General features: G+C 53.6%; 1 protein-coding gene across 2 annotated transcripts in view; it reads right to left on the reverse strand.

Annotated features, from left to right (window-relative positions):
* Cpx (synaptic transmission protein complexin) overlaps positions 1-26,950 on the reverse strand; it is a 181,074-nt gene that overhangs the window by 28,448 nt on the left and 125,676 nt on the right. Inside the window, exon 1 of one of the 2 annotated variants that reach the window (XM_076903443.1) lies at positions 10,964-11,108. The exons of the other annotated variant lie outside the window; for it this stretch is intronic. Within the exon in view, the coding sequence (XP_076759558.1) occupies positions 10,964-10,976 (13 nt within the window). The 5' untranslated portion in view covers positions 10,977-11,108. Of the gene's footprint in view, positions 1-10,963; positions 11,109-26,950 lie in introns of those variants that run through there. 2 annotated transcript variants of the gene reach the window in all.

Genomic DNA, 26,950 nt, shown 5'->3' on the forward strand with positions numbered 1-26,950 from the left:
CGGGTCGCGACCGCTCATTTCGGTCGATCGGTCGTCGCAGAAAACGCGTCCCGTTCCCGAGGGGACGAGGCGAAGAACAGATTCGACGACTCGAATAGAATAGCCACGCGACCGTGGAACCGATGGCTCCGGACAGATTTTCCGCTTCCGTTTCTGTTTTCATCATTTGCTCACACTCTGCATCCTCGATGGAAACTATCGTCGGATGCGAGTTCGATTAGCCACCGATGACGACCAGCTAGTCACGATCCCTCGCAGATGTTCCTAACGAGCCGTTCCGTTGTTCCGAGATAATATTCGACGAGCGTGGTTTTATTTGACCGATAAATTTTTACCACTCCGTAGCAGCGTGCAGAAATAACCGTGAAAGACTCTCGCTGGAGATACGTCAGTGGACCGCAAAATCGCGTCGAGATATTCCACTCGACTTTTATTAATGCAGATCGGTTAGTTTTTACGGGACGATAACGCGGACGGGACCGGAGATATTATGTTTTTTTTTTCACCCCCTTCGGTGGCGATCGGTTTTCGATCAACACCACTCCTTTTTCTACACCCGATCGGGAGCGTCGCATAATCCCTCGAAAGGATCGTCGAAAGGCGCGCGCGTGGAAGTGGCAGATTTGCATCGAAATCGGATTTCGCGGCGAACGAAATCGGACTTCCTCCCTCGGCCCGGCGCGGAAGATTCCGTTTCCCGCCGAATTACCCCCCATCCACCATCTTAACGCGTCGCCCGCGTGACGTTGACGCTCCCCTCGTCTCCCTGAGTCGTTCTCTTCTTCCGCCTTCGATGATCTCGGATAAGAACCATCCGATCCATCCGGTCGGGAGCGGTGAAGAGGGTGTGGGTGGCTGCGAGAGATCGGAGACGAGGGCAGGACGAGCCACCCCCGCGCGCCACGGGGCAAGAACAAATTGTCCGGACGTTTTTCCGTTCATGCATAAAACATCGGCTCGTCGCCTGACGCCAGTGCAAACGGACAACCGGTTCGCTGTCTACGAGGAACGCGGGGATGTCCCGCGGGCCCGTCCGGTTTCGAGGCATCAATCTTATTAACTGGATGGCCCTTTGCGCGCTTCCCTCGGACCCTTCCTCGGGGGTTGACGCTCTGCTCTGACGTTCTGTCGCTCAGCTTGTCCTCGGTCCTGACCCTTTCGTTCGCATCGAGAGAGATCGTGATTTAATCTGTGGCGAGCTGCGATCCTCGGCTACACGGAGGATGTTGCCGCAGCTGTGTTTGCGCAACGCTTGGGACAATACAGAGCGAGATCGCGTTAATCGCGTAATTAAGAATAATTATATACAGGAAATTGAGAAATGCTCGGTCCACGATAGGGAGGGTTCGTCGTATAGACAGATGGAAATAGGTTGACGGGTTCGCTTTGTCGGAAGAAGACGGACAACGGTCAAGGATAGCCATTCTAGGCACCCATTGTCTTAAACGTCAAGATCGTAATCAGCGATCGATAAGTGGCCGGGGCTGGTAATCTGACATCCACGTGACACGTTTACACGGTTACGTCCCGGCTAACAAGCGTATGGGTTGCCATAAGCTCGAGCCAAGTAGTCTTGATTAAGCCACTCCGACATAATTAACCGCATCTCTAGAATTTGCTCTTGAACGGATCGATCCGTGCCGCTTGCCGTTCGATCCGATTCTCAGTTCTCCACGGATGGTTCGTTAATGCCCGCTTAATGGAATTCGCGTACCTGTTTACCCTTTATACGACGAGGATGTTCGCGTTAATTGACGTCCGCGCGGGTATACGAAACGAAACTCTGCGCCTCGTAGCGAGACGTCTATCGAACGAGTAAGTCTAAAGTAACGCGTGTACACGTCGCATCGCTCGAGGCTGCCCGCTGTTATTCATTTCCTGTGGACAGATCGGAAGGATCCTATCGGATCTCCTCCTGTACGTGTCAGGATTGGTTCCCTTGACGGGACCGCAACTGTTCCGCTCGTGTGGTATGTAAATCTCGCTCTCCTCGGACAGAAGTTGGCAAATCTGCGAACTTTCGCACTCGACGACTCGAACGCTAATATTGGACTTCGGTTCGCGGTGTGCTGCCTTAAAACGAGCGTGGCCACGCCAGGGAGATTCGATTTTCGAATTAATCCGTAGAATTATTCAGTTGCGTCCGTTCTGCCGGGATATTTTTTGTATCCCCTGGCGCGAGTCCCATCGCGTAAAAATGATCGATCGGGTTGACGGAAGACCGGGTGGCGAATACCAAGAGAAATCGAACAAACTTTCGCAGCGTCGCTTTTATCCCCCGATTCACAGGATGCGCGTCGTCGCACGCCAACTCTTTTTCTCTTTTCCCTTACTTCCGGCAGCGATGCAGCGACGCGGAGCGATCGCTTTCGTTCCGCGTGGACCCGGATTTCGTATGCTCGCGGATTGAAATATTTCCGCGAGCAGCGTCGTTATTTATGATCGCGCGAGTTCCTATCCGAGCCGACGAAGACGTGATTTTGACTTACGGACGACGTCATCCCATCTCCGAGCGATCCACGCGATGCAAACGTCGAATTCGTTTCAATCTAAAACTAGATTCTCATAAATCATCGTATTCAACGAGAAGAGGTTACAAATCAATCCATTCTGGAAATCCACCAGACACAAACACCTCTTTCCGTCATCGAGCAACTACTACGACTTCCGTAAGTCCTCCAACCGGTTACGCAACGATCTAAGTCCTCGCGTGGGCCGCGAGCACCCCCTGGCTTCGTCGATAAGACACCTTTCCTCTCACCCCCAAAATCTCACCCTCCCTAAATCGCTCGGAGGGTGCCACGGAGTGATTCTCGTTCTCTCATCTAAAGCAAGATCCTTCGTCCCATCTCGATCGTCGCGCGTAAACACGCGACGGCTCCATCCGGCTAGGCGGGACACCCCGAGGAAGTTTGCCGCGCCACCCCGTCGCGATACATCCTTGTCCAATTACCAGCCTCGCTCGCACCCGTCCCGCGGGCGCCTCGTGATTAGTCGCGGAGGACGGCGTAGAAAATCCAAGTGTCCCGAAGTCGGTTCCGCTCCGTATTCAGAGGACGCGTCGCAGAATTAGCCCTATTGATTCCTGGCCTCGCCTCGTCTCTGTCCGGGAAAGCGGGGCGATAACTCGGTTGAAACGGAAACACGGGATGATCCTTGTCTCGGCAGGACTGGCTGGCAGTCCCGCTTTCGCTGGCACAATGGCCGGGTAATTTCTCTTCCTCGATTTCTGCCTTTCAACCACCACCCCTCTATCCATCCTGCGTTTCCTTCGCGGCGACGAGAGTTAGCTCTCACGGTCGTGTCGTCGAGCAACTTGTTTCGAGTTGCCGCTGTACTTTCGCGAAATTGCCAAGTACGCGACGACGACGACGACGACGACGACGCGGCCGCCTGGCTTTTCAGATCCGTCCTCCGGTTCGACACGAGGGATCGCTTCGAGCTAATTAACCGGAGACTCGATGTCAATCAACAGCGTTTCCTTCTCACTTTTCTCTCTCACTCTCTCTCTCTCTCTCTCTTGTTTGTCGCGCGAACTTTGTCAAGGGTTCTTTAAAATTAGGCTTCGAATATTCTCGGACTAGGACTGATCGATCGAACTCGTGGCTTCGCTAAGCGCATCCCACCTGTTCTTCGAGACGGATAATTCTCGTAAACCAGCGTCGAAACTGGGTCGAACAACAACCTAGATGCACGTAAGGAAAACGGTGGCTCGCCCCTCGTGCATCTGGCGTTTTAAATGTCTCCGTGGAAACGTTAGTCAGGGTTCGCTGTTTCCGTGCCGTTTTCGTCGGACCCGCCGTGAGATAAGGCCGGTCGATGCAGTGGCACGCGATACGTAAGGCCACGCGGGGCTACTCGTGACTCCGGTAGCCGTAGAACGGGTTGAAAAAGCGTGTCAGTAATCGGGAGAGAGACGTCGACACGTTCCTCGACCTTGTCACCGATAAAGCTCGAGTGTGCAGGCTCGAGGCGCGAGTAGGTCAAGCATCTGGCTGACCAACGTCGAGCTCAGGCCTCTGCGAAGAAGCTAACACTCGACGCTCGCCGTCGAAGGTGTTCCCAGCCAGGTTTCGTCGTCGTTACCCTCTCGGACGTCGATCGTACGAATCGCTCGATTATACAGCGCTGTTCCAAATATGTACGCGGAAATGCACGATCCTAGCGTGTGTGCGGCGTCTACTTCATTTCGAGGAAGAATCGAAGGGGTAGCCGGTGGGTGGGGCCACTCTTTACGACCACCGGGCAAAGAGAAATTTCCCTAGCTACTCCCCGAAGAAACCTATTACGAGCTCGCCTCTGTTCTGCATTTAAATTACGAACATAACGAGGACTTCTAAGGAATCTTCGCCCGGGAACACACAAAAGAAACGGTGAAATGGAACATTTATAGAACAAGCCTCGACTTAACGTCGTAACCGGTCCTTCGATTTATTTATCGGAGCCCCGATTAACCGGCGACTAATGAGCCGTGTAAAGGGTAATTAACGGACAAGCCTGTATCCTTTTATTCCTCGGGATGAACGGGGCGCGAGCCAACGTGAATGTTTTATTAGCCACAGCTAACGAACTTATCGGTAAGGAGCTTAGCCCGTAGTTAACTTAAAGTTAACTCCGGGCAGAGGGTGGATCGCGTCTATTAGCATTTTAAATCCTTTAAGCGGCTGTTCGAAGCGCGTAACGGCTGGCTGAAAAAGCAACGGACTATTAAAGGGACGCGTCGCGAAACCCGCCCCGCGACTGATCGGCGAGAGTCACGCGTGTGTCGCCGGGCTGGGATTGATTCATTTTCGTCGGAGCTTTTCACCCCGGATCCCGAGGTGTGTTCAAGCAGCCACAGCTTATCGCGACGCGAGGCGTCGTTAAAAAAATACAGGTCACACGGCAGGCCAGTGGTTAACAGCGTACGAAACGAACACTCTAGCCTTCTACAGAGGGAACAATGCTCGGAACGATGGAGAGTACTTTGTAAGAGCGAAACGATCGTTTCCCTTATACGTCGTAATAACACGTCCCCGTTGAATATATGAAATTTGCCGAGTCATATTTCATTCTAATCGCCGTCGTTTCGTATCAAGATGCGAAACCGTGTCTTTTGAACGAAAGACTTCTTTTTTCCATCCCCCTGCGGCGGGACAGGGTTGCGCTCGAACCTCGAGCGGGGGAGAGGAAGTAATTCCTCGCTCTCCTTTCGCCAGCGGGCCGAAACGAAGACTTGGGAACCGCTGACGTGTGGAGGGTCTCTCTTTTGCGAGAGCAACGCTTGAAGCTCCGACCGTTCGGTGGGAGAAGCAGCCGAAGTAGGCCAGCTTGTGCACGTAAAGACTCTAGTTTTTGTGACGCATAACCGTCGAGGTCGGTCGAAGGGAAACCTCAGCAGTTCAGCTCGAGATCTGACACGTGACGCTGGGTTCGCATACCGCCTGATCGGGCATCGATCCTTGAATACGAATTAGCCGGCTGTACGTTTCCGTTGGCTTTCCCGCTGCGAGCCGACCGACAAGGTCGATAGGAATTTCGAGAAGGGGTTGAAACTCGGAATTTCTCACGGTCGTTAGAACCGAGACGAGTCGAGAGAGAGAGAGGAGAATCGAGGAGTAACTCTACTCGGGTCGGTGTTCTTTTCGAATTATTCCTGACCGGTACGAACGGTTCCAGGCACGATAAGCACTGGTTTCCGGCGAGCAGCCGCGGGCAAAATACAGGGAGAATTACTACCGCGTCGGGATAGGGATAATCCTCGCGTTCCAGGATTAATTGTATAGTTCCGAGTTCTATCGCGTGAACGCTATCGGGTTGGTTCGATCTAACGATCGGCCGATTCTAATTGCACGTTCCGGCACGCACGTGACCGAATACACCCGCGGATCTGGGCTGGTGCGACGAGCCACCGTCGAAAAGCCAGCCGACGGTTTCGAGACGCCGATCGAGAGGCGTCCCTCCGACCGCGAATCTAATTGCGAATTACGCTGGATCGTTGGCTTCGATCGGCGGTGGCCGCTCGATCACGTTCAAACTCGCCGCTTTGAAACCACGCTCGCGTATCCTGTCGATTCTCTGTTCGTTAGCCGGTTCTTGTCGATCGTTCCGCCTGCCGTCTGAAATTATGCGCATCAATCTTGGGCTCGTTAACGAAGCATTCCGTCGCAGCGGTTCGACGCTGTCGATTTTTTCCCGTGTAATTAGCCGTTATTGTCGGCGGAACGAAATTAGTTCCGATTCAGAGTGGACGGTCGTCGATGACGGTCGGCTTTTCGCGTGTCAGGCCGTCGTCCGGTCATTAATTATCCCGAAATCCAAGGACCGCCGCAGCACGCGGGCCTACGCGACGCCGCCCACCCTGGGACCAGCTAATTAGCATGCCTCTGTTGTCCTCTGATTATTCTTCGGTGAACGCCAAAGTCACGCCATAAAACCGCGTTTATAATTTTCTCGCGTCAATATGTGGAGTATCTTTTTAATCGATTCTAAACTTTCGATACAGCGACCGTAACGTTTGCTTTGCATTACAGTTTCAGGATCACAGCCTGGATGGGGGATACTTGCAGAGCGATCGCAGATCGACGAGGCCAAGCTACGGCAACGGTAGGCGTTCGTCACGATAAAACATTTCGCGACTTAAAAAAAAAAGAATAAAAAGTGATTACCAAACGCGTGACGAATACGCGTCGAGGGTTGGGGGACGTTCGACGCGCTCGAAAAATTGTAGCTTATAGAGATCGCATTCGTGACCGCGCATAGGTGAGGCAGATATTAACTCTGGGATTAGCGAGATCGCGCATCCACCCGCGTAGCCGAGTTTTCGTCAAAATCCCTCCTATTATCGGCTTGGAGTTTTCACGGCGGGGGATGAAGCGGCGCGAGAAGCCAAGGAATACGAAAGGATACGTTTACCGAGTAATCTCTCGCACCGTCGAACGAATAAACCGTCCCATATTCCCCGAGTCTCGCCTCGTCGATGTTCGTTAAAACAATTAAATTACACGCGCTCGAAACTATCGGTTCAAACGAACGGATTATTTTTTTTTTTCTCTCGTTTACCGATACGTCAGTCGCAAAATCCAAGCCCCGCGAGTTCTCGATAAATTCAAAAAATGAAACGTCGAGCGCGTCCGAGTATCCTTTATTACAGCACGCGAATCGTTTCGTTTAACGTCGGTCCGAAGCGATAAAAAACGGCCCAGGCCGCGAGGATATAATTCCCGGCCCGTTAATTCCGCCGGTTCGATTGTTCGCGGATGAATTAACCGGCTCGATAAGGGATGAACGACGGGTTAATTTCTCGACGAGCTATTTGTATCGCTCGACGAATAGTTTCATTAGATTCGCGAATGAAAAGAAACGTGGCATTGTCCAGGATAATGGAGCGATTTCTGGGAATAAACGCGGTCGACGGTTGCTGGTCTTGGGGGTGTGCAGGGTTGATAGGAACGCGCTCGCGCGCACCCACTCCCGTCCGTCTTCGACGCGATCCCAATTAAATCCACTACGGATAACATTGTTCGGTGGATGGGTTGGGAACGGGCAAGAGTGTCTAACTCCGTCGCTCTATATAGCTACGCGGAGCAGGCGCCGGACAATCTGGCCCGCGAGCTGAATTTGAATCTCGATATCGAAACGTGGTTAAAGTTCGAACCGGAGGCTGCCACTGATCGGCAATTAATCGTATCCGCCATTGATTTCGTCTCGCCGTTTACAACTTCGATTCCGTTCCACGCGAGTCTATCTTCCCTCTTTTTTTTTTCTTCCATCGATCCTTCGAAAGTAAATCGAATCTTGTTAATATAGTTTGCGCGCAAACAGGTATCGCGATTCAGAGGCGGATATCGGAATTATAAAAGTTTCAGCGCAGCACTTTTAAAGGATGAGATAGATCCCATAAAAATATCCAGCGACTGAGAAACCGAGCTCGCTGCGTCGTATACGTGATTCACAGGACCGGAGTGGCATAAATTCGCATTACAGCGCGCTCCGGGCAGAAAAATTGCATCGCCGTAAACGGTTTAGCCGGAGCATAACAATTAATCTCTCAAGGAGTCTGTAGGTAGACCGTGGACCAGCTCTATCGAGAGCCAGTTGTGTAATTTTTCCCTTTCTCGAGGGGCGTGTCTTCGAAATTCACCCCGATACGTTCGAGCGTGTACTCCTCGGAAGCGAAGCGATCTGCTGTGGATAATGAGAAGCCGATCCTCGAAGGGCTGCCCCCTAAAGTTAATTTCCCCCGAAACGGACCTCGGTTCACGGCCGGTCACGTTTTTCGCGGACTCTTTCGGCCGCGCGGACAATCGATTTCGCGCGTCTGCCTCCCGCGCATATATTCGCGCTCGTTACGTGACCAGTTTCGTCGAACAAGCGAAAATTGTACGAACCGGGCTGCGCCATCCCGCGCAACGCGCTCCAACGCACCCTGACGCACCCCATCGCGATCGATGATCTTCTCTCTCGCTGTCGATTGTAAATATTCTCATTTCCCTGCCGCGATCCACCCTCGTTCTTGTCGCCCGTGCTCAGAACGCCGCGTTTATCGCGCGAACACGCTTCTAGACGCGAGGCTGGCAATAATTTACAAGGCGTTAGAACGTCGACGCACGCCGTGTTAGCCGATCGAGCGCACGGCCAGGAACAAACGGATGGATATTGGCCGGGGGTTGTCGTCGCGTTATTTACGACTCGTTGTAACGTATTGATTCGAGCGGGAACCAGCCGCGTTTTCGTGGCTGCTTGAGCGACGGAGACGAATGACGGGTAATCTGGGATCATCGAGAGCCGAGGCACGGGTCCCCTCGTTGGAGGAATCGTCCGGCTGTTGTTGGATCGCGATCTCTCCGCGCGGTTCAACGGAAAATCCAAAGAGAAGTTCTAACGGGCGATAATGCCGCGTATTATGCCACGGTCTCGGTTAGAGTAGAGGCAACTTTTCGAGCACTGGTCCAATGGAATGGAAATTTCGATGCTCGAAAGAAAAACAGTGGAGAGTAGTACTCCAGAGTGGAATCACGAACGTCGCATGCAGGCAGACACGTTGGAGAGCACTTATACGTATACAATATATGTACATTTGCGAAACACAAGGGGAGCACGAAAATGGGAGTGGCCCAGGGGAGAGAGAGAGAGAGAGAGGGGGGGGGGGGGGAGAGAACGTTTTCAGGTAAAGGAAACGTCGAGGACGGTAACATTGCCTTCACAACGACAACGACAACGACAACGACGACGACTGCTACGTCGAGTTGTCACGAGCAATTGCACGCGTAAACATAGAAAACTCTCGAGGGCAGTCTCCCGTAATCGAAGCTTTCTCGAACGCGAGGACGAGCCTCGAAAGTTCGCCAAGAGGAAATTTTAGGCCGCGGCGCAGCCTTTGGGGGTCTGTTTTGACGCATGAGAGGGTTCGCCTCTAACGAATTCGTTTCAACGCACCTTTGGATTCCGTTCGCTCGAAAGGCCGCGCTTAAAAGTGCGCTCCCTTTTGCCAGGCCTTTTCCGGGTGGCGGGGGAACGGGAAGACCGCAGCCGAGGGTATACACATCGCGGCACACCGATCTTTTTTAATTTTACAGAGATAAAGAGGGCGCCTGGCGTGGCACGAATTTATACCAGGGTGAAACTCCCAGGAACTTCCCTAAACAGCGTCGTTGACTTTTTTTTCTTCTCTCCTATTTTTTTTTTTTTTCTCCATTCGCCTGGCTCGCGAGCTTTGAATATATTCGATGGAAATTGAATGCATTTTGAGACGGTTGCGAAGACGGTAACGAGCAAACTTTCGCAACTAGGATGTTACTGCAGACGCCTGTGTTCCATCGGGACACATTCAACTTTTCTCTTTTTCCCCTCGCCTCTAGAAACGAATAAAAGGATCGTTCTGAATTTCGCCTTCGCGGTTTAGCGAGCGCCAAGTATAAAACGGACGTCGAGACTACGAGAAATCGTTTTAATCGGCGAAGTCGGGTCAATCCGACGAGTTAATTCGAGGCGCGTTAAGTCGACGGTCGCGGTGAGTATCGGTCCAATTAAGGCTTGACGCTTATCGGCCGCGAGCTGCGTACGCGGCACGGATTTTCCTTAGCGGTTCAAGCATCCGCAGTGCAGTTTTGCGTCTCGTTGGAACGATCGCGTGGCGTTTGAACAGGGTCGACGCGGGCGAAGATGGGGCGGGACATGGGGCCGTGTTATTCCTAATCGTATGCAACGTACGGCCAGGAAGTATTTGCACGTATTTAGCATAAATGTACAGAGCGGTACGTGTGGGATCGAAGCGACGCAAGCACACGCCCAATGCAAAAACGCACACATACACAGAGTTACATCGGATTTAAACGATACGGGCAATCTTTCGAACGAACTGAGGGGAAACAAAGTCGAGAAACACAGAGATTAGGATGGAAACAATTGCGAAATCCCCGAGGAGATTAGAACGAAAACAGAGATCGCTCGTCCGTACGTGTGGCAAAAAAAAGAGGAAAAAAAAGATGAAATAAATGAAAAGACAGAGAGAAAGAGAGAAGAGAGAAAGACAAAGAGAGATTATGCTTGATGTGAACAATACCTGATTCGGTTCGCTGCTACGGGGGCAGGTGTAACGTGGTGCTGCGTGGCGCGCCACCCTGGAGCCAGTCCCGTTGCCGCGGCCAAGCGATCGACAATTTTCACACGTAGCCCTCTCTCTCGCGATGCGAAGCGACAATGAATGTAAAAATAAAGACGAACGTAGGCGCGTCGTGGCGCAACGCAGATGGTACGCGATGGGACAGGCTCCAGCTCCGTTATCGTTCGCGTTCCCTACGATCGATGGATCGATACGCGTGTCGTCGTGTACGAGAGGGAAGGTGCGGAACCGCGCGACTCGTTGCGGGTCGTGGCGTATCGTCGTTGCGTATATACGTGGCGCACCGGAGCGTCCGCGAGGAATCAACAAGAGCAAGTGAAGAGGCTAAGTAGTGCATGCTTGGCTTTCTAGCGGACATACCCAGTATGTCCATGACTCGGCCTCGTGGCTGCGCTCGTGATGCTGGCGACAGTAGTACTGGCGCCGTATCGGTCAGACTTCACTTGCCAGCACCGACGTCGACCACCACCACTACACCCGCCGCCACCACCACCGCCGACGCCAGCACCGTCGCCGTCCCCTATCAAGAACCGAGTTCCCCACCACCTCGCCCTCGGTGGGCGTGCTTCCCACGATGCTTCGGAAGGAGTACCACCGACAGAGAGGGGTAGAAAAATGTTGCTCTCCCCCCATCTGGAAACGCTTCTCTCTAACCCCCTTTCGCACCCTTTCCCACCCTGCCACCCTCTCGTACGCCCTTTCCTAGCCCGATACTTCCACGGGACTACCCGGAACCGGGGCGAGATCGGTCCTCTCGCGCCTCCAGGAAATCGGCCCACGCGTGATCGAGAACCTGCGCGCCTGCGGGACCAGCTGCGTCATTGCTCACCTTTCCGACGACCTAACCGACGACACTGGGTCAGAAACGAACGAACGAACGTCGCCGCCCTTCGACGGCGACGATCGCACCCCTTGTCTTTTCGCGTTCGCGATCTAATTAACCGCGGGGTTATCACGGGTTATCGAATGTGGGTCAGAATTCGTTGCTTCGAGAGAGAGAGAGAGAGAGATCGTTTCGTCCACCATCGGGAGGTGTTAATGCCGGCAGGTATTAACTAGCCAGGCGGCGGGTGGATAGAGAAGGAAGAAAAAAAATACCATTCTTACGGATCGTTCCCACGGGAAGTCCATTCAATTTGTCCGGATCCAATGTTTGAAAAAGCCGGCGTTGAAAGAGCTGCCCCGGTCACTGATAACAATTCGCTCGAAGCGCGTTTCATCGCGTTCAATTCCGGCTATTGTTCCCCCCTCATGCAAGTGAAATAGAAACGTAAGTCCGGATAGGAAATTTCCGAGGGCGGGGGTCGCGGATGGGTCCGGCCACCGGATGGGACAGGCCGCGGGGGTAGGACGCGATTCTTGCACTCAAACGAAATTGCAATTAGCGAGCGCGAAAGCGTCTTGGAATGCACGCGTTCCGCGTACCACCGGGAAGCCATTAAGGAATATTCCCGCGTGCGAGACCCGCTTAATGAGCGATATAATTTATTGGCCGTACTTAGAAGCCGGTCTAGTTGCGGTTCGCAGTTAATAGGACTGAGGACCTCCGCGCCATTAATGTAGCAGCAGCAGCAGCAGCAGCAGCAGCAGCAGCAGCAGCAGGTAGGAAGGTAAGACGCGCGCGGCGTTCGTCCGAGAGGACCGATTCGAGGGCCGCCGCGGCTTTCCTCCTATTTCGACTGGCTTTATCGGAGCCTACGATCCCCCATCGAACTTGCCCTTTGCTACCACCCTCCGCCAACCCATTCCATCCACCTTCGTCTCGATTCACTCGCTCATTGTCTGGCTTCTCGTTCATTGTTCGCCTCTATCTCGGCTTGTACCACTCGTACATCTCTTCTCTCTACCTATTCCAGTCCACCGGCACCCCCGTACCCTCCGTCCTCGGCCACTTCACCCTACCCTCGAACCATCCGCGTTCTGCATAGGATAGAAGCTTGACAGAGATCGAGAGCGAGAGGGACGCGCGCCCTTCATCTTCCAGGCATACACCCAGAGGTCTCGAAGATTCATCGGAGCTTTTCACGCGGCCATCGCAAACCCTGCCACCCTTATTATTTCCGAGTGTCGCGGCGGAGAATTCTACCGTGAATCGTTCGGCCAGTTTCTCAGCGAATCAAAGTAGCATGAAATTCAGCGAACGAGCGGAACCGTTTAACGTGAAAAAGAGGATCCTCCCGTGGTACTCGCGAGAGTAAACCAGCGAACCGTCACGCTGACTTATGGCGCGCAATCCGTGCGACCGGAAAGGCCGAGGGCGGAAGGCGTCCGAATCCATAAACATCGGCAATCCACTTTCCCTCTGGGGTGCGCCGCGAGATCGAGAAGAACCGTCGAGGCGATCTCTCACCTGTTTACGGCGACCACCCCCGCGCTGACGTGCTTCTCGCGCGCCACGTACGCGCGCTCGGCTATCGGCTTGATAAATACGAACACCCGTTGAATAATGCATCGGGCACGGCACTCGGGAGTAAACAAGTAACCTAACACGGTGGCCCTGGCACCGTCCGGTTACCGATTCGCCCAGAGATCCTCCAGCCCCTTGCGCACCCCCGTTCGACTTGTCGCCGGTCAACTTTTCACGAGCGCGTTTCATCGCCGTGATTCTCGCGTGCGTGTCCACGGAGAGGACGCTCGTAAATTTCGAAACGGCGCGAGCGCGGGGCTTTTTAGATTTAACGAACAGAACGAGGCTAAATTCGTCCACGCTCGAACGCGATATACGGTTATCGATACGCTCGGCTTCACGCCGGGCAGAGAAATCCGCTCGGCCAGCAGCGTTTAACGCGATGAATTTTTCGATTGATCGACCGCGTAATCGCGCTGCGGAGTCGCCTCGGTTGGATTGAATATTTGAAAATCTGTCGCGCACTGAAAATGGACCGCGCGGAAGGTGGACGGGGGTTGGGAGAAAGATGGCGTGGACGCGGGTAGAACAAAAATAAATTTATCGACCCCGCACCGAGGAGGAAGGTAATTTCGCTGAAAAATGCGATAGCTGCGGGCACCCGGTGAATATCGAAAGTGATTAAAAATATATACGCGTATACGTGCGGTCATGAATATTAATGCGACCGGATTCGTCGTTGAATCGATTATGAAGCGCGGGCTTTCGGAGTAACAAGAACGGCAAGATCCAATCTGTCGGACTCGATAAAAAACGCATCGTCGATCGAGTGAAAATGTCCGCCAGCCTCTATAAATTCATTTTCCCGTCCCGACATCGAATAGTACTCGGTTATCGAGACTCCGCGAGGGACGGAGAGTCACGGATACCGTTGGTCAACGGTATCGATGTCGCCTTTGGTCCAGCTCCTCCGACACGTGGATCGATACCATGCAAGACACTGTAATCGTCGGAGCGACGAACCGATCTCGTCGACGAGCGCGCACCTTAAACGTTCCTCGGTTTGGCGTGCACGCAGGAATCGACGATAAGAGTCACGCGATCCGTTGGGAGCGTACACTCGTGAGCGGGGGTTGAAGCGCGACTAGGCTCGCGTGAAACATATCGATTTCGATTGCGTTCCGCGGATTGAAAGTACACGGGCCCGCCGCGCGTCCCTCTGGCCAACCGTTCAATTTCGCTCGATTGATTGGGCCACGCTGTCAAGGGGTGCTCGAAACACGAGCACCGTTTCACTCTGTCAGAATTTGTCTGTTTGAATAATGGCGCGCGCGCGCGCGCCCGCTACCATGCCCTTTCCATCCGAAAAATAGCCACCGCGGAGGGGATGAAAACGGAAAAGAGAGGCAACAACCACGCGGTTACAGGCGCTCGGTGAGAGCGTCCGTCTCTTCGGAAGAGGCTCGTCGGATTCTATCGCAATCCTGTCCCGTTAACGAGATAATTTCGCGTGATAGAGTATATTAAGCCGTTTCGGTAATTGCGGACGTTAATAACGATAGACGCGTTGATGGAGCACGTTGGTAATCCAGCGTTTCGGAATACTAAACGGCAGGGACGCGGCGATGGACTTGCTCGTCGGCCGTTGCAAACACACTCGGACGCAATCAACGCAAGATGGCTCGGACACGCGAATTACAGACGTGCCTCGCCGGACGCGGCAGCGCCAAATATTTGCCAGCGACGACAAAAGTGCCGGAGGACGCTTGTCACGAGATTTCAATCGGCTTCCGTTCCCGTTCACCGAGACGTTACCCATTACCGAAGCAATTATCTCTAATTACCGCCAGCCGGACCATTAAGATCCGCGCGAGCGTACGAACATCGGCACATTACTGACGCGCCTTTCCGTCCACCATCCGAAACCACCGTAAACCACTGGACGACTTCTCAGCGTATTGCCGCGACACGATGAATTCTCTCGTTCCCACGACCGTCGAAGAAGCGGTTCCGGGTGTTATTCATGGGCTCCAAGTCGAATATCTTGGACTACCCTTTGGGTTACGCGCTATTCAGAAACTTGAGAGTACACGTAACCGGTTAAGATAAATACCAAAACGTGGCGAGAACATGGGGGTTAGAGAGCTGTATTATTCTCGATCGAGAGCAAGGTTGATACGAGAAACGTTTCCAACCAGTCGACGCGGGGTAGGCTTTGAAATCTCATTGATTCGGCAAATACTCGGGGGATCGTAACGCATGTACGTAGGCGGGTGCAGCGATCGAACGTTCACGATCGGTGTCGAGTCGCATTTTTGCTCGAACCGAATATCAGGTGGATCACGGGTGGTAATCACGGAGACTCTCCAGTAATTCGGTTTAATATCGTCCGGAGGGCGGAGGTAGGGATGGGCCGTCAGCCCGGGCACGAATCGCCGTGGATCGTCGTCGTCGTCCTGGTCGAACTCCAGGCAGTCCTGCTGCCAATCATTATCTCGATGGTATGCAGACATACCGCCACGTGCGAAACCGGGTATGCGTACGGGTTCCTGGGAGACGGTCTACGACTGCCGGGGTCGATGAGGGCTGGAGATGGGGGCGACAAAGCCTCGGGACTCCGGTATATTGGCATACCAACGGCCGGCGATATGGGAATACTTTAAGAACAACTTTACAGCGAGGCCGACACGACTGTATTGAGACGATCGAGCCGCCCTTCTTCCGCGTCCGTTCTACTTTGCATTTCGATTGCTTTTCCCTTGTCGTTTCCGTGTCTGGTTCTCACGAATTCTCGTCTCCTCGTTCGAGACGTCCGAGGATGCTTGGTTAGACGCGGGACGGCTCTTCGAAAAGGCTCTTCGAAAGTGGTCACCGGAACCACGTGGATGACTTTTCTACCGACGAACAACTTGCGCGCACTCGAAATATAATCGAAAAGATCGCGCGTGATCCGCGAGAAGGGCACCAGAGCGCGACTATTGCGTTCGACATGTCTTTTCAATTAAACGCGATGATAGACGACGTCCGTACGGTGCAATTAACGGGTACACCGAGGTTAACATTCGCGGCACTGAATCGCACGAATAGCGCCGTTCTCATTCACTGCTCGAATTCCCCGGCAAGACGCACAAAGGACTGCGTAATAATAAATGCAAAGTGTGAAACGAACGGGGGTGTTCCCGCCCCCTTTTTAAGTATTCAACCGGTCTTTGTTTGTTCCCCACCCGGTTCAGGGGGGCCTCGTAAAGTTGCGCCGTTCCCGGCATTAATATCGGCGAATTAACCCCGAACGACGATCTACGCGTCGCGACGTCGGGTGAAGCTTAACTCGAACGTACGGCTGGTAGATAAGGTGTCTCGCGTACACCGTTCCGCGCCCGTGTCCAGGATGTAGCGTACGGGAGCAACAATTCAGTTAAACGAGGCGCAACCCCCTCGAAAAATACGCGCGTCTACACCGTGCGAATCCCATTAGTCTGCATTTACGTTCGATTGTTTCCCTTGATCGCACGTCGTTCCTCGCGATTCTATTCCTCGGGAATCCAATTCAGCCGTCCCTCCGACTATTTCGACATTCGCAACCCCTGCGAGCCCTATAATCGCGGCTTACAAGCGTACCAGGCGCGAGAGAGAAGAAAATTGCAAAAAATTCATTCGATACATCGTCCCTCGGATCTCCACGCGAAGACGCGCGCATGCAAACCGAGCGCGGCATAATCCAATCACCGATCGACGGATAGCCTTATTGGCCGGGTGTCCATGGGTCTCCGTGGGTCTTGGTGGAAGCAATTTGTTCCATCCCCCGTCTAAATAGAGGCAGTCATTTAATTTCGCGTCGAGCGTTTCCACATTGTGCCGGGATGATCCTTCCTCGGGAAGGTTGAATCGACCGCCTAATTGCCGTGGCCTCTCTTTTTCCCGGCTGGAACCCATTTCATTTTCGCCTCCTTTCTTCCCTCGCGTCTCCTATATACTCGCCGACTTCTCGTACCCCGGCGCGGGGATCGATTTAGCCGCGCTCGCGGTTGAATCGAGGCCGCGTGGAGGGCCGAGAAACAGGTGAGCAAGCAAACGGGGTGAACCGGCGGCAAGAAAAACGAAGGTAAAGGCCGCGGATCGGCGAGCAAGGAACTGGTTTCCCGACGCTTTCATACCCGATGGGAACTCTTTTAGCCTGGAATCGAACGCGGCTCGAGCGGAGGTGGGGATGGTCAGAGGAACGACGGACAAAGGCAGTGTTTAAGAGGCGCGCGCGTGCACCGCGGGGGTGGAAAACGGGAACGGACAGAGGAACCAAGGTGGAAAGGTAAATAAAGGGAAGTCGGAAGCGGGGAAATTGTACGCTCGACGGAACTGCAGTGGCCAAAAGGGGGAGAGAAAGAGAGCGAGAGAGAATTCTCGAGGCAAGCTAACCGGGCGGGTCGGTCTGAATGGACGAAAGGGAAGAATCACCGGACCGAGGAAGCAACGGGAGTGGAAGAGATAAAGCTTGCGGATATTTAGAGAAGCTGGAAAGACGCTACCACCCTCCGGTGTCCGCCTTCCCATCTGTGCCACGACGGATAAACCGGAGTGGGAGGTAAAAGTGTGGCTGGGATCCCGGATAGACGGCCGGAAATAAAAAGAGCCGAAGCCACCGCGGAACTAACAGCAGCTTAGCGCCCGCCAATAGATTCCTCCGAGTCCGGTCACGTGCGCGCGAACCACGCCACCCACCATTTTACTGTAAATCAGCCTTAAACCAGCCCGGGCAGCTTACAATCAAATGTACTTAGCCGGCCTTCCACGAGCCGGATAAAGTGGTTCAAGACGAAAATGGAATATATCCGTGATCATAAAGCACCGCGTATCCACGTCCAGCGCCCGTTTCCGCCAACCCCTTTCCGCCGACGATCGCTCACCTCTATTCTTCGCCTCTATTCTCCGTCGCCGAAAAAAAAATCCCGCCCGCTGACCAGTCCAGACGGAAGTGGTCTCGAACGCGACGCCATACGTTAGAATTCGCTAGAAACGCCCTTCGCGCTCGATCACGAGCGCTCGATCGGTCGGTGGTTTTACAGCATCGCGAGTAACCTCGTCGCGAGTACCAACGAGTAACGTCACGGTTCGATTTTCGATGCAATAACCGCCGAGGAATTACGATCGTCCACTCGATCCTTTTTTTTTTTCCTCCTCCTCCTCCTCCTGCAACCATCGTTCAATTTCTTCTTGGACGACTGTTGCGTTCTCCCCTGCGTTCCCTTTTTATCGCTCGGCTGCTATATACCCGTGTGCCAGATAAACTTTACGACGACGAAGGAAGTCTCCGCTGGAGGGATTTTATCGTTTCGAGGCCACTCGCCGGTGGTTGGGCCGATTCTCGCGATACCGCGGGATTCCTAGGAATTTATTTTCATAATTCGCGGCCCGTATAGGCGCGTGGCACGCGCAGCTGCGCCAATGGACGCCCGTTGCTATCCGTAAATTAGCGGCGGAAGTTTATTGCGCCGGATGGAAACTGGCGAATAATCGGCCGCAAGCAGCTTTTGCTCGGCGTGCACGGGATTTACGTTTAGGGGGAGCTCGCGGGTTTACCGTGAGCTACGGAAATATTCGCGCGGACCGAGTCGCGTCTCACTTTTCCCTGAAAATTCAGCTGTGCGGCCCACGATTTTCTATTTTTCTGCAACATCTACCTGTTCTATTATCCGTCGCCGGCGGAATTTATTAGCTACGGTAATCCGGAGAATTCCAATGTAAATCGTTGCGACGAAAAGGCACTAAGCCTCCCTGATAGTGATTAAAAGTGGCGCCATTAGGAGCGCGAGAGGTTCCGCGTCGCGTGCAAGGAAACGCCGCGAGGAAAAAAGAAAGAAAAGAATAATGCTACGCGATACGTTGAAACGTTAGATTCCTCGATAAGCAGCGTAGCGGTCCCACGAAGGAATAAAAAATGCCCGAGGTATGCCCGGCATAATAGTCAGGAAACTGTGTGGCAGCTGTTGCTGCCCTCCGATGATCGATGTCGGGCTGGAGAAAAATATGCGTATCGTACGTCGCGCGGCGGGAATTACGACGCGTCTCGTCCGACGTCGAGTAATTATCCCGGAACGAATTAGCCGCGGTGGAAATTTTGTAATTTCGTTCGCTGGCTCCCTTTTAAAATGGCCTGCCGTCGGGGAGTTAAAGGTTGTCTCGTCGATTCCCAGTGGTTTTGAAATGAGCGCGAAGAGTGGCAAATACGTCCCGAATTATTCGTTGTCAACAGCTTTTGCAGTTTCGTATCGGAGCGATACATTTTTCCACATTTGCGAAGAGCTTCTCCTCTTTTTTTTTTCGTTTTCTGACCAGTTCCGGTCATCGAATCGGATCGTAGCATTCGAAACAAATTTCGGGGATGACCGTTATGCAAGTTTAACGAGATTAATTCCGTGGCGTTATCGCGAATTTCCATATGACTTCCTCGCAGAAGGATTCACGGTTCTAACACGATAACCGGGATTAGAAGGGACGGTTCCGAGGGCTGTACAAGCTTAGACAGAATACGGCGAAGGGTGCAATGATCCAGATTAGAAAGGTCTAATTGCCGCTCGACCTAGCGTCGAACCTTGCAGCTGTTTCGCCTTGTCCTAACGAATTCCATTACCGAAAAGTGCGTCCCGTCGCTGTCTCTCTCATCGTTCGGGGGTGAAAATTGCGACCGACACCGCCTCCCGAGGGGAGCGTAGAAAACCGTGCTGGAAATAGATACGCGGATGCGAGAAGGGGTGGAATGTCGCGGGCGTTGATTGTCGTTGTCCATGCGAGGATGGACGCGGGAAGACAAGGCGAATGCCGGCGATGGCCTCGAAAGATATGGAAATGTCGCGTCGGCGTAAAGGGGGGAACGACGGTGGCAAGAAGATTCGCAAGAAAAAGTCGTTAGGGAAGCGGCGATAAGGGTGGCAGGAGGCCGCAGCTTTGTGAACGACGCCACGCCGACGACAAGACGGAACGACGTGGGAAATAGGAGAAAAGGGAACCTGGGCGAACCTTGGTGTTCGAATTTCAACGACAAACGGGTCCCTTCGCTCGAGGGACCCCGTTCCGCGGGCAAGGGATGATTATGCGCGTTTTTATTCGTGCTCCGCGGTTCGTAACAGGTTTCGGGTTCGTTAGCGGGGAGGCGTGGGTGCGCGGGTGAACGCAGAATGCTAATTTCGCTTGGTGAACGCCGGTAGTCGCGGCGGGTTTCGGCAAAGGGGCAAGAAATATTCAATTTACCCCGAGGGTGCGTCTTTCGCTCTCTTTCGCGTAATCGTTGCACGAATGCCCCGGCGTTCACCTCGCGATGTGCACGTGGGACAAATTACTCGAGTAATTAACGGGGGCCAGGCGAAACTGGAGTATCGTCTCGCGTACCTTCGATCCCTGACCAGGTTGACTCGTGGCTCCGCGATCGATCTATTCCGCGGCTTCGAATTTTGGCGTAAATAACCAACCACGTTCCGATGCCACACACCGGATACCCTTTTTTTTTGGCGGATAATCGAACGGGAAATTAGTTTCGGCGAGATCCACCGACAACCTTTCGCGTTCTCCCACCGTTCGATTAAATATTTGCGATCGCGGCTCGGTTCCGTAGCGAATCGAATCGAAGAAGGCTGCGTGAAACTTTGATGCGCGAAATGGACGGAAACGCGGCGGATTCCACGACGAGCGGCGTCGCGCTCGCAATTAACGCGTTCCAGCTACTTCCGGCGGTTTCGCGATGGATCGACGGGGCGCGGGATCCCGCGGTCCGATCCCTTCGCGCGCAAACAACGTAATTTTTCTCCCTCGTTTGACACCGTCGAGCGACGAGACGGCAAAAACTGTCGGAGATGAAGATAAAATTGACGGATACGATCGACGTCTGGACGTAAACGCCGCTCCTCGGGACGTTATCGCGGCCGGGCGTTACAAGATAAATAGTTTTCATCGGTCCGCGTCGTAAATCTTCCGGTAAATCCCGCCTAGCCGGGTAAGGAGCGACGGGGATGCAACCTGGGGATCCCTAATTCTATCGAATCTCCTCGGATCGCGCGAAAAAAAGAACCGGGAGGAGAGAAGAGACGGCTCGAAGCACGGAACGAGCGAGATAAATTCTTTCGACTCGCTTCGAACCCCCTCCGCCACCTGACCATTGATTCGACGTAACGACCGCCTAGTTCCGTTTATTTCAATCGATGCGCGAGTCGATCTGCGAGCATCGACGATCCTCGTATCGTAAATCGTCGAACGACCGCGCGAAACAGTCGCGGGGACGTTAAATCGGTCGGTGTTTGGCCAGGCGATGGTCCGTGGGTCGCTCTCTGGTACGCGTCTTTACGAGCCCTCGGAAGCGGAAATAGCCTGGGCATCATCGAGCGGTTTAAGAGAATCCGGCACCCGTCTAATAATCATCGGGCCACGGAGGCTCCCGAATGGAGGAACGTTCGAAAATCCCCGCGATAAAGAGGCGCGCGGCTAGGAGCCCGGGTAACCCCGATTTACTAAGCAGCAGACCAGGCCGCAGAGGGGTTGCATGTGCAGGATTTTGGCCGGACGCCAGCTCTACGGCACTGCGGATGTCGATGGTGACACGAGCAGAGGCTTTGGTGGGGCTTCGTTCCCTCGGACGAGCCAGCGCGCTCGCCCCCGAAACCCATGGAGACACCACCCGCGTCCTCTCCGCGCCCTCCGTCGTTGGCAAAGATTACATTTTATTTCGGTACACGCGACGAATCGAGCAAACGTCGATCGTCGATTTCAGTCGTCACGCGGCGGACAGAAACTCCGCGGGATCTCGCGGTTCCCTCTCGTAGTTTTGCCAATTGTTGCGCTCGCTTAGCCAGGTCGACGGTTGGGCGTGGCTCCGCCATGTTTGAACAGTTGTTTGAACAATTTTTAGGAAAGCTGTTTACGCGGTTCGTTCCCGTCAACGGTCCATTGTTCGCGATCACGGGCCGTGCAACGCACGTGCTCGTTAAACTTGTAACCAAGCCAACTATTAGCCTTTCGGAATCACCGTTCTCCATGAATTATTACAGGGAGTTTGCCCGCGTTGAAAACATTCTCGGTAATTCTAATCTCTATAGAAACGACCATTCTCTCTCTCTCTCCCTCTTTCTCTCGTTTTTTCTCTTTTTTCTATGAACGAAAAGCAATTAACCACCGACCCAATTCCTATGTACGCGTACACTCGCACACGTACAAAGACTCGCTGCCAACCTTTTCACGAGCTTTTCAATTTCACGTCCATAGAATTACCGTTGGAAACGACGCCGGGTCGAACTTTTGTCCAGCCTCGACGCCATCATCCCCAAGCTGGCTGCCGCGCGGAGCAACCCCCTACCGAAACGTTTCTCACGCGCGAGAAATATACGCGCGGCACCGTGCTCCTCGTATTTTTTAGCCAACTTTTACGAGCCCCGCGGGTCCTCCTCCGTCCACCCTGGTCGAGACACCGATCAACGAGCGGCAAGGAGCGCGTTCAACCGCGTCTATGCGATCGTTAATTGCCGATACGCCGCCTCTCTGCCACCGAAATCCGACGCCTCGAAACGGATCCCACAGCTGTTCGTTACACGGCTCGTTGTGGGGCCGCACCGTGTTTCCCCCCGTTCTATGACCCACTGAACTTTTCACCCTACTTGCGGAGACATTTCGCCGAATCGGGGGACCCGGTCGCGGTTCGTAGCTTTCAGCTACCACCCCCGTGTTTATCGCGCGCGTTCGTTCACCACTCCGCTCGTGGCTGCCACTTTTTCGTCCGATATTTCCCTCCATTTTCACTTTTTATTTCGAACAGATATCGGATGTCTAATGGATGTTTCGCCGCGAGTTTTCGCAGCCCTCTTCGACCCCTATCGGATACCTTTCGACTCGAAATTCTTAACACAATACCATCGACTGCCTTAAAATGTCCAAATAGCTGGATATCCGTTTCCGGAATTTCCTCTCGAGGGATAATTCTTCGTCACTGAAAGTTCCCGCGGCGGGATCAGCCGGCGCAATAAAACAGCCGGCCTGCCGATTACGACGGGCGCCGTTCGCGAAACCAGTGGAAGATAAAACAGCCGGCTCATTTGTCAGAGCTCTTATCCGGAGAGGATTAGAGTAACGAGCCACCTTGAAACACCCGGTCCCCTCTCTTTCTCTCCGCGAATTACGTTAATTGCGAGCGTGCAAAATGTTCGCAGCGACGCGTCCACCGTTTCCCCTCGATGGACCATCGCTCCTTCGTCGATGGTATCGTTCCGTTGCCCTAGAGACAGGGTAAACACCGGATGGGCCGCTAGAATCTCGTATTCGAAATCGAACCGCGTTTATACCGCGCTTATACCGCGTTGATATACTTTATTAAATTGCACGCGGTTGTTAACGTTTACTTTTGGCCTGGCGCGGCAGTTTCCTCCATTAAATCGAATTGCTTGGCGTATGCACGGCCGGGGATGGTGCACGCGTGACGTTTCGTAGAGGAAGAACGCCGCTCGGGGTAGTAGTCGCGTACGCGCGTTATCCTGGTCCAATTGGCATCGATTACGCTACCCCCGCGCGGACCCCAGTCCTGTTTCGTGTTTGCACGTATACCGTGTATAATTTAATATCGCGAATAGATGGGTAATTCGAGGCTGTTTACGAGCCATTTGCCGGGCCCGTGTCGCGCGACACGGTTCCCACTGTTTTTCCTGCGGTGGTTGCCGAGCAGAACGATCGAGTTAAAGGCTAGGGATTTCCGAGGATTTTCATCGTTCATCGGGCTCGTCGAGTTTCGTCGAAGCGTTGTCCGAGTGGGAGCCTCGATATTACACAGGAATTTTTCCAGTTGCGGCGTTCATGAATATGCACGGCGCGACGCATCGAAAAAAGGAAACAGCCCGTGCTCCTGCATATGCATAGAGGAACCCTGGCCACCGGTTGGCTTTTCGCGATATCATCGTTCCTATTCCATCGCTCGCCAGATCGACACTGGCTGTAACGCTCATTATTTTCCATCCAGAAACAGACGCGAGCGAGCGAGATCGATCCGTCAAAGCGGAGGCCCGCGGTCGATCGACGTGCGTACCTGAGACGACGGTACGTGAAACTAGCATCCACTTCCGCTTGCCTGGTGTGTACACACGCGCAACACACGACGCTCGCTCCCGTGTTTCTCTGAACAAACGATGCGCCGCAAACGCGGAGACGCTAGGCAAAGTACGCGCGCGGTGCAATCTCGCTAATTACTCAAATGTAAGCGCACTACAGGACACGCTTAATCCTGCGACACCGTTAAATACGGGCCAAGGAGAACCTGCTCTTCGTCTAATTAGAATTTAAAAGTGACCGCGTTTATATTCGGCGACGTGTAATCGCGCGAATTATTAATTAAAACTTTCTTGCGATTCTTACATCGTACCCCAAGATAAACGACCTCCGAGGATTTTTCGCTGTGAAACGTCCTACGTTGGTCAAGAGCGGTCATATTCGATCATTCCACGCTCGAACCTTCGCCATGTACATCTCCGTTACTTCTTTTCATCGTTACCCCTCGAAGGATCTCGCGGGCTCTCGCTCTTCTTGCCACTCTTCGAGCCATTCTTTCGCTCGTTCTGTCAGCGGGCCTGTCCTGCGATCAGCTCTTTCGGGATCCCGGTGAAAAATGGTCGAGAACGAAAAAACCAGCGGAAACATTGAAACGCGGCGCAAAAAGGACCGTCTATGGACCAACCCCCTAGGGAAACTGTCGTGCCGCTCGCGAATTAATATTCCCTCCTCGAACCGTCTTACGCGGACACCCACCACCGAGTCTAATCGTTCGCCGCGCGAACTTTTTGGGCCCAAGGTTGGAATAACGATCACGCCCGCGTATCGCTGGTATTACCATGACAAGGCGAGGGTGATTTGCATGTTTCGCCGCGTTACAAAGTGAGCCGTACCGCGATTGGATCTCGCGGCTCTTCCCCTAAAACGCGACCCTTCCCCTCTCCTTCTCAGCTGAAAATCCATTCGATGGAAATTTCTTAAGTGGCGATTCAGCGTTGAAAAATTCCACCCCCCAACTCTGTTCGACCCACTTTCTCGCAGCTCTTGTCGTCGTTCGTTTTCTTCTTGTCTTCGAACCTAAGATAAACTCGCGTCCCGTTCTCCACGCGCGACAGCGTCCATCAAGCGCGATGGGCGATGGGATCATCCCGAGATGTGGCTGCATCGCGCGGAAACGACGATCGTTGGACATAATGCAGATCGGACTTCGCGTACTCTTTCTTCTTCGCGTTCGTTTGCACTCCAAGTGGGTGCTTTCGCCCAAGCCTCGACGCAGCGGTCGTGTTCTCTTTCAATTTCTCGAGCCACTTGCGCGAAGGGGGATGAAAAAATTGACACCGCCGTCCTCGTGGTGCCGTTGCTTTATCTCGAAGACGCCAGACTCGCGGAGACGCAATAACGAATCCTTTACACTCGAACCGATGGCGTCCCGCGGAGCGTTGAAACCGGTTGGCGGGCGTCGTCGCGTCGCCCTCGACGCACCCCCCGGTACATTTACTCCGGTGGAAGGCCGCTTAACGTATTACCCAGGGGTGAATATGTCTGTCGCCGGTATCTGCCGGCGTGTTCGCGCGTGCGACGTGTTTCGTTACGGTCGCGTTAAGGCGGTTTCGTTCAGTCCTGCGGAAACGCGATAGGCCGTAGAGCCAACCGCGTGGTTCGCACGCATCGCTGCGGACCCAACGAAAATTCCGTGTTTTCCCGGCCGTCCGTCACCGGGCAGACTGCCCGTGAGATATCCGGTTGCGACGCACCGCGGATGAGATTCACGCTTCGATTCAAATCGACTAGTCCGTATTTTTTGTGTTTTTTTTTTTTTTTTTGAAGAGGAAGAAGAATCGTGCGGCTCGTTCGAGCATCGAGAGGGTCGATCGAGAAGCACTTGGTTGAAATCACGGGGTGGAACGAGGTCGCGTGCATGTTTCGAAAAATCGCGAGATCACCGAGTGCTCTTAAGCTCCATCGAGCCACGGCCTACCCTAAGTGAACCGAATCGTTGCCTCCGCGGCTCCAGGACATTTCCGCCGGTTACTCGAACCGTCCCAGTTTGCGCTGAGATCGCGAACCTCCCTGAATCTTCCTGGAATAATCGCGTCTCCCACGTTCGATCTCGCGAGGCTGTGTAATCTCGCGAGAATGCCGCGTCGATCGATGAAGGAACGGCAGTCGAACGGAGAGGAGACGTCTCTCGAGCAAGAGCAGCGGAGGAATTGAATCACGGGACGAATTCCTCCCCCGTAGGCCGCGGGACGTGTAACGTCCGCGCACTCAGGTGTCCCTTCTTTCCATCCGACGCTCGTTCCACCCTCGATCGATGGGAACGAACGAAACGCCCGCGGAACACTTGGACGGAGATTGTTTTCGTCCGTCGTGGACGAGACGGACCAGGCAGGCTCGAGCATCAGCTTTTATGTCGTCGGTTTTTCGAGCTCCGCTGGAAATTGGAAAATTCGATCTCGTGGACCCACCCTCCTCCCCTCGGAGGACGGATTATTTTACGGTCCTACCTGTAAACTGAAAATACGCGGCCTTACGTCCGGGGGAAGGAGAAGTCGATCGGATTTCCGTTATTTCCCCGTCCCTCTGCCCCTCGATCTACAGTCCGATCCAAATGCAGAGGAGCCCGTTTAGCTGGAGCTCATCGAGGGGATGAAACGCGTAATCCTTCAACTTGCGCGCTGGCTGCGGTGATTTCTCGTTCAACAACCAATGGAGATCCAGTGTACATATACCACGCTTGGCCAGAGGAAATTTTTAGCGTCGAACACTTCGACGAAGTCGATTCCACGGGAAATTTCCATGGGAGAAGAGCTCGATTCCTTTTTCTCGTGGCAGACCAACCAATTCTCTCGACGCGTGTGTACGTTCCTATTGTTAATCCCCTCCGCGCAGGTATAAAGGCAGAGATAGAAAATTGAGCGGTAGCTTATTCGACGGATAGAGAAATTGAATGCGAGCCGGAAATATGGTTATACGTCACGCAACCGATCGGT

Source organism: Xylocopa sonorina, chromosome 10 (genome assembly GCF_050948175.1).
Source record: "Xylocopa sonorina isolate GNS202 chromosome 10, iyXylSono1_principal, whole genome shotgun sequence".
In the NCBI taxonomy this organism is placed as follows: Eukaryota; Metazoa; Arthropoda; class Insecta; order Hymenoptera; family Apidae; genus Xylocopa; species Xylocopa sonorina.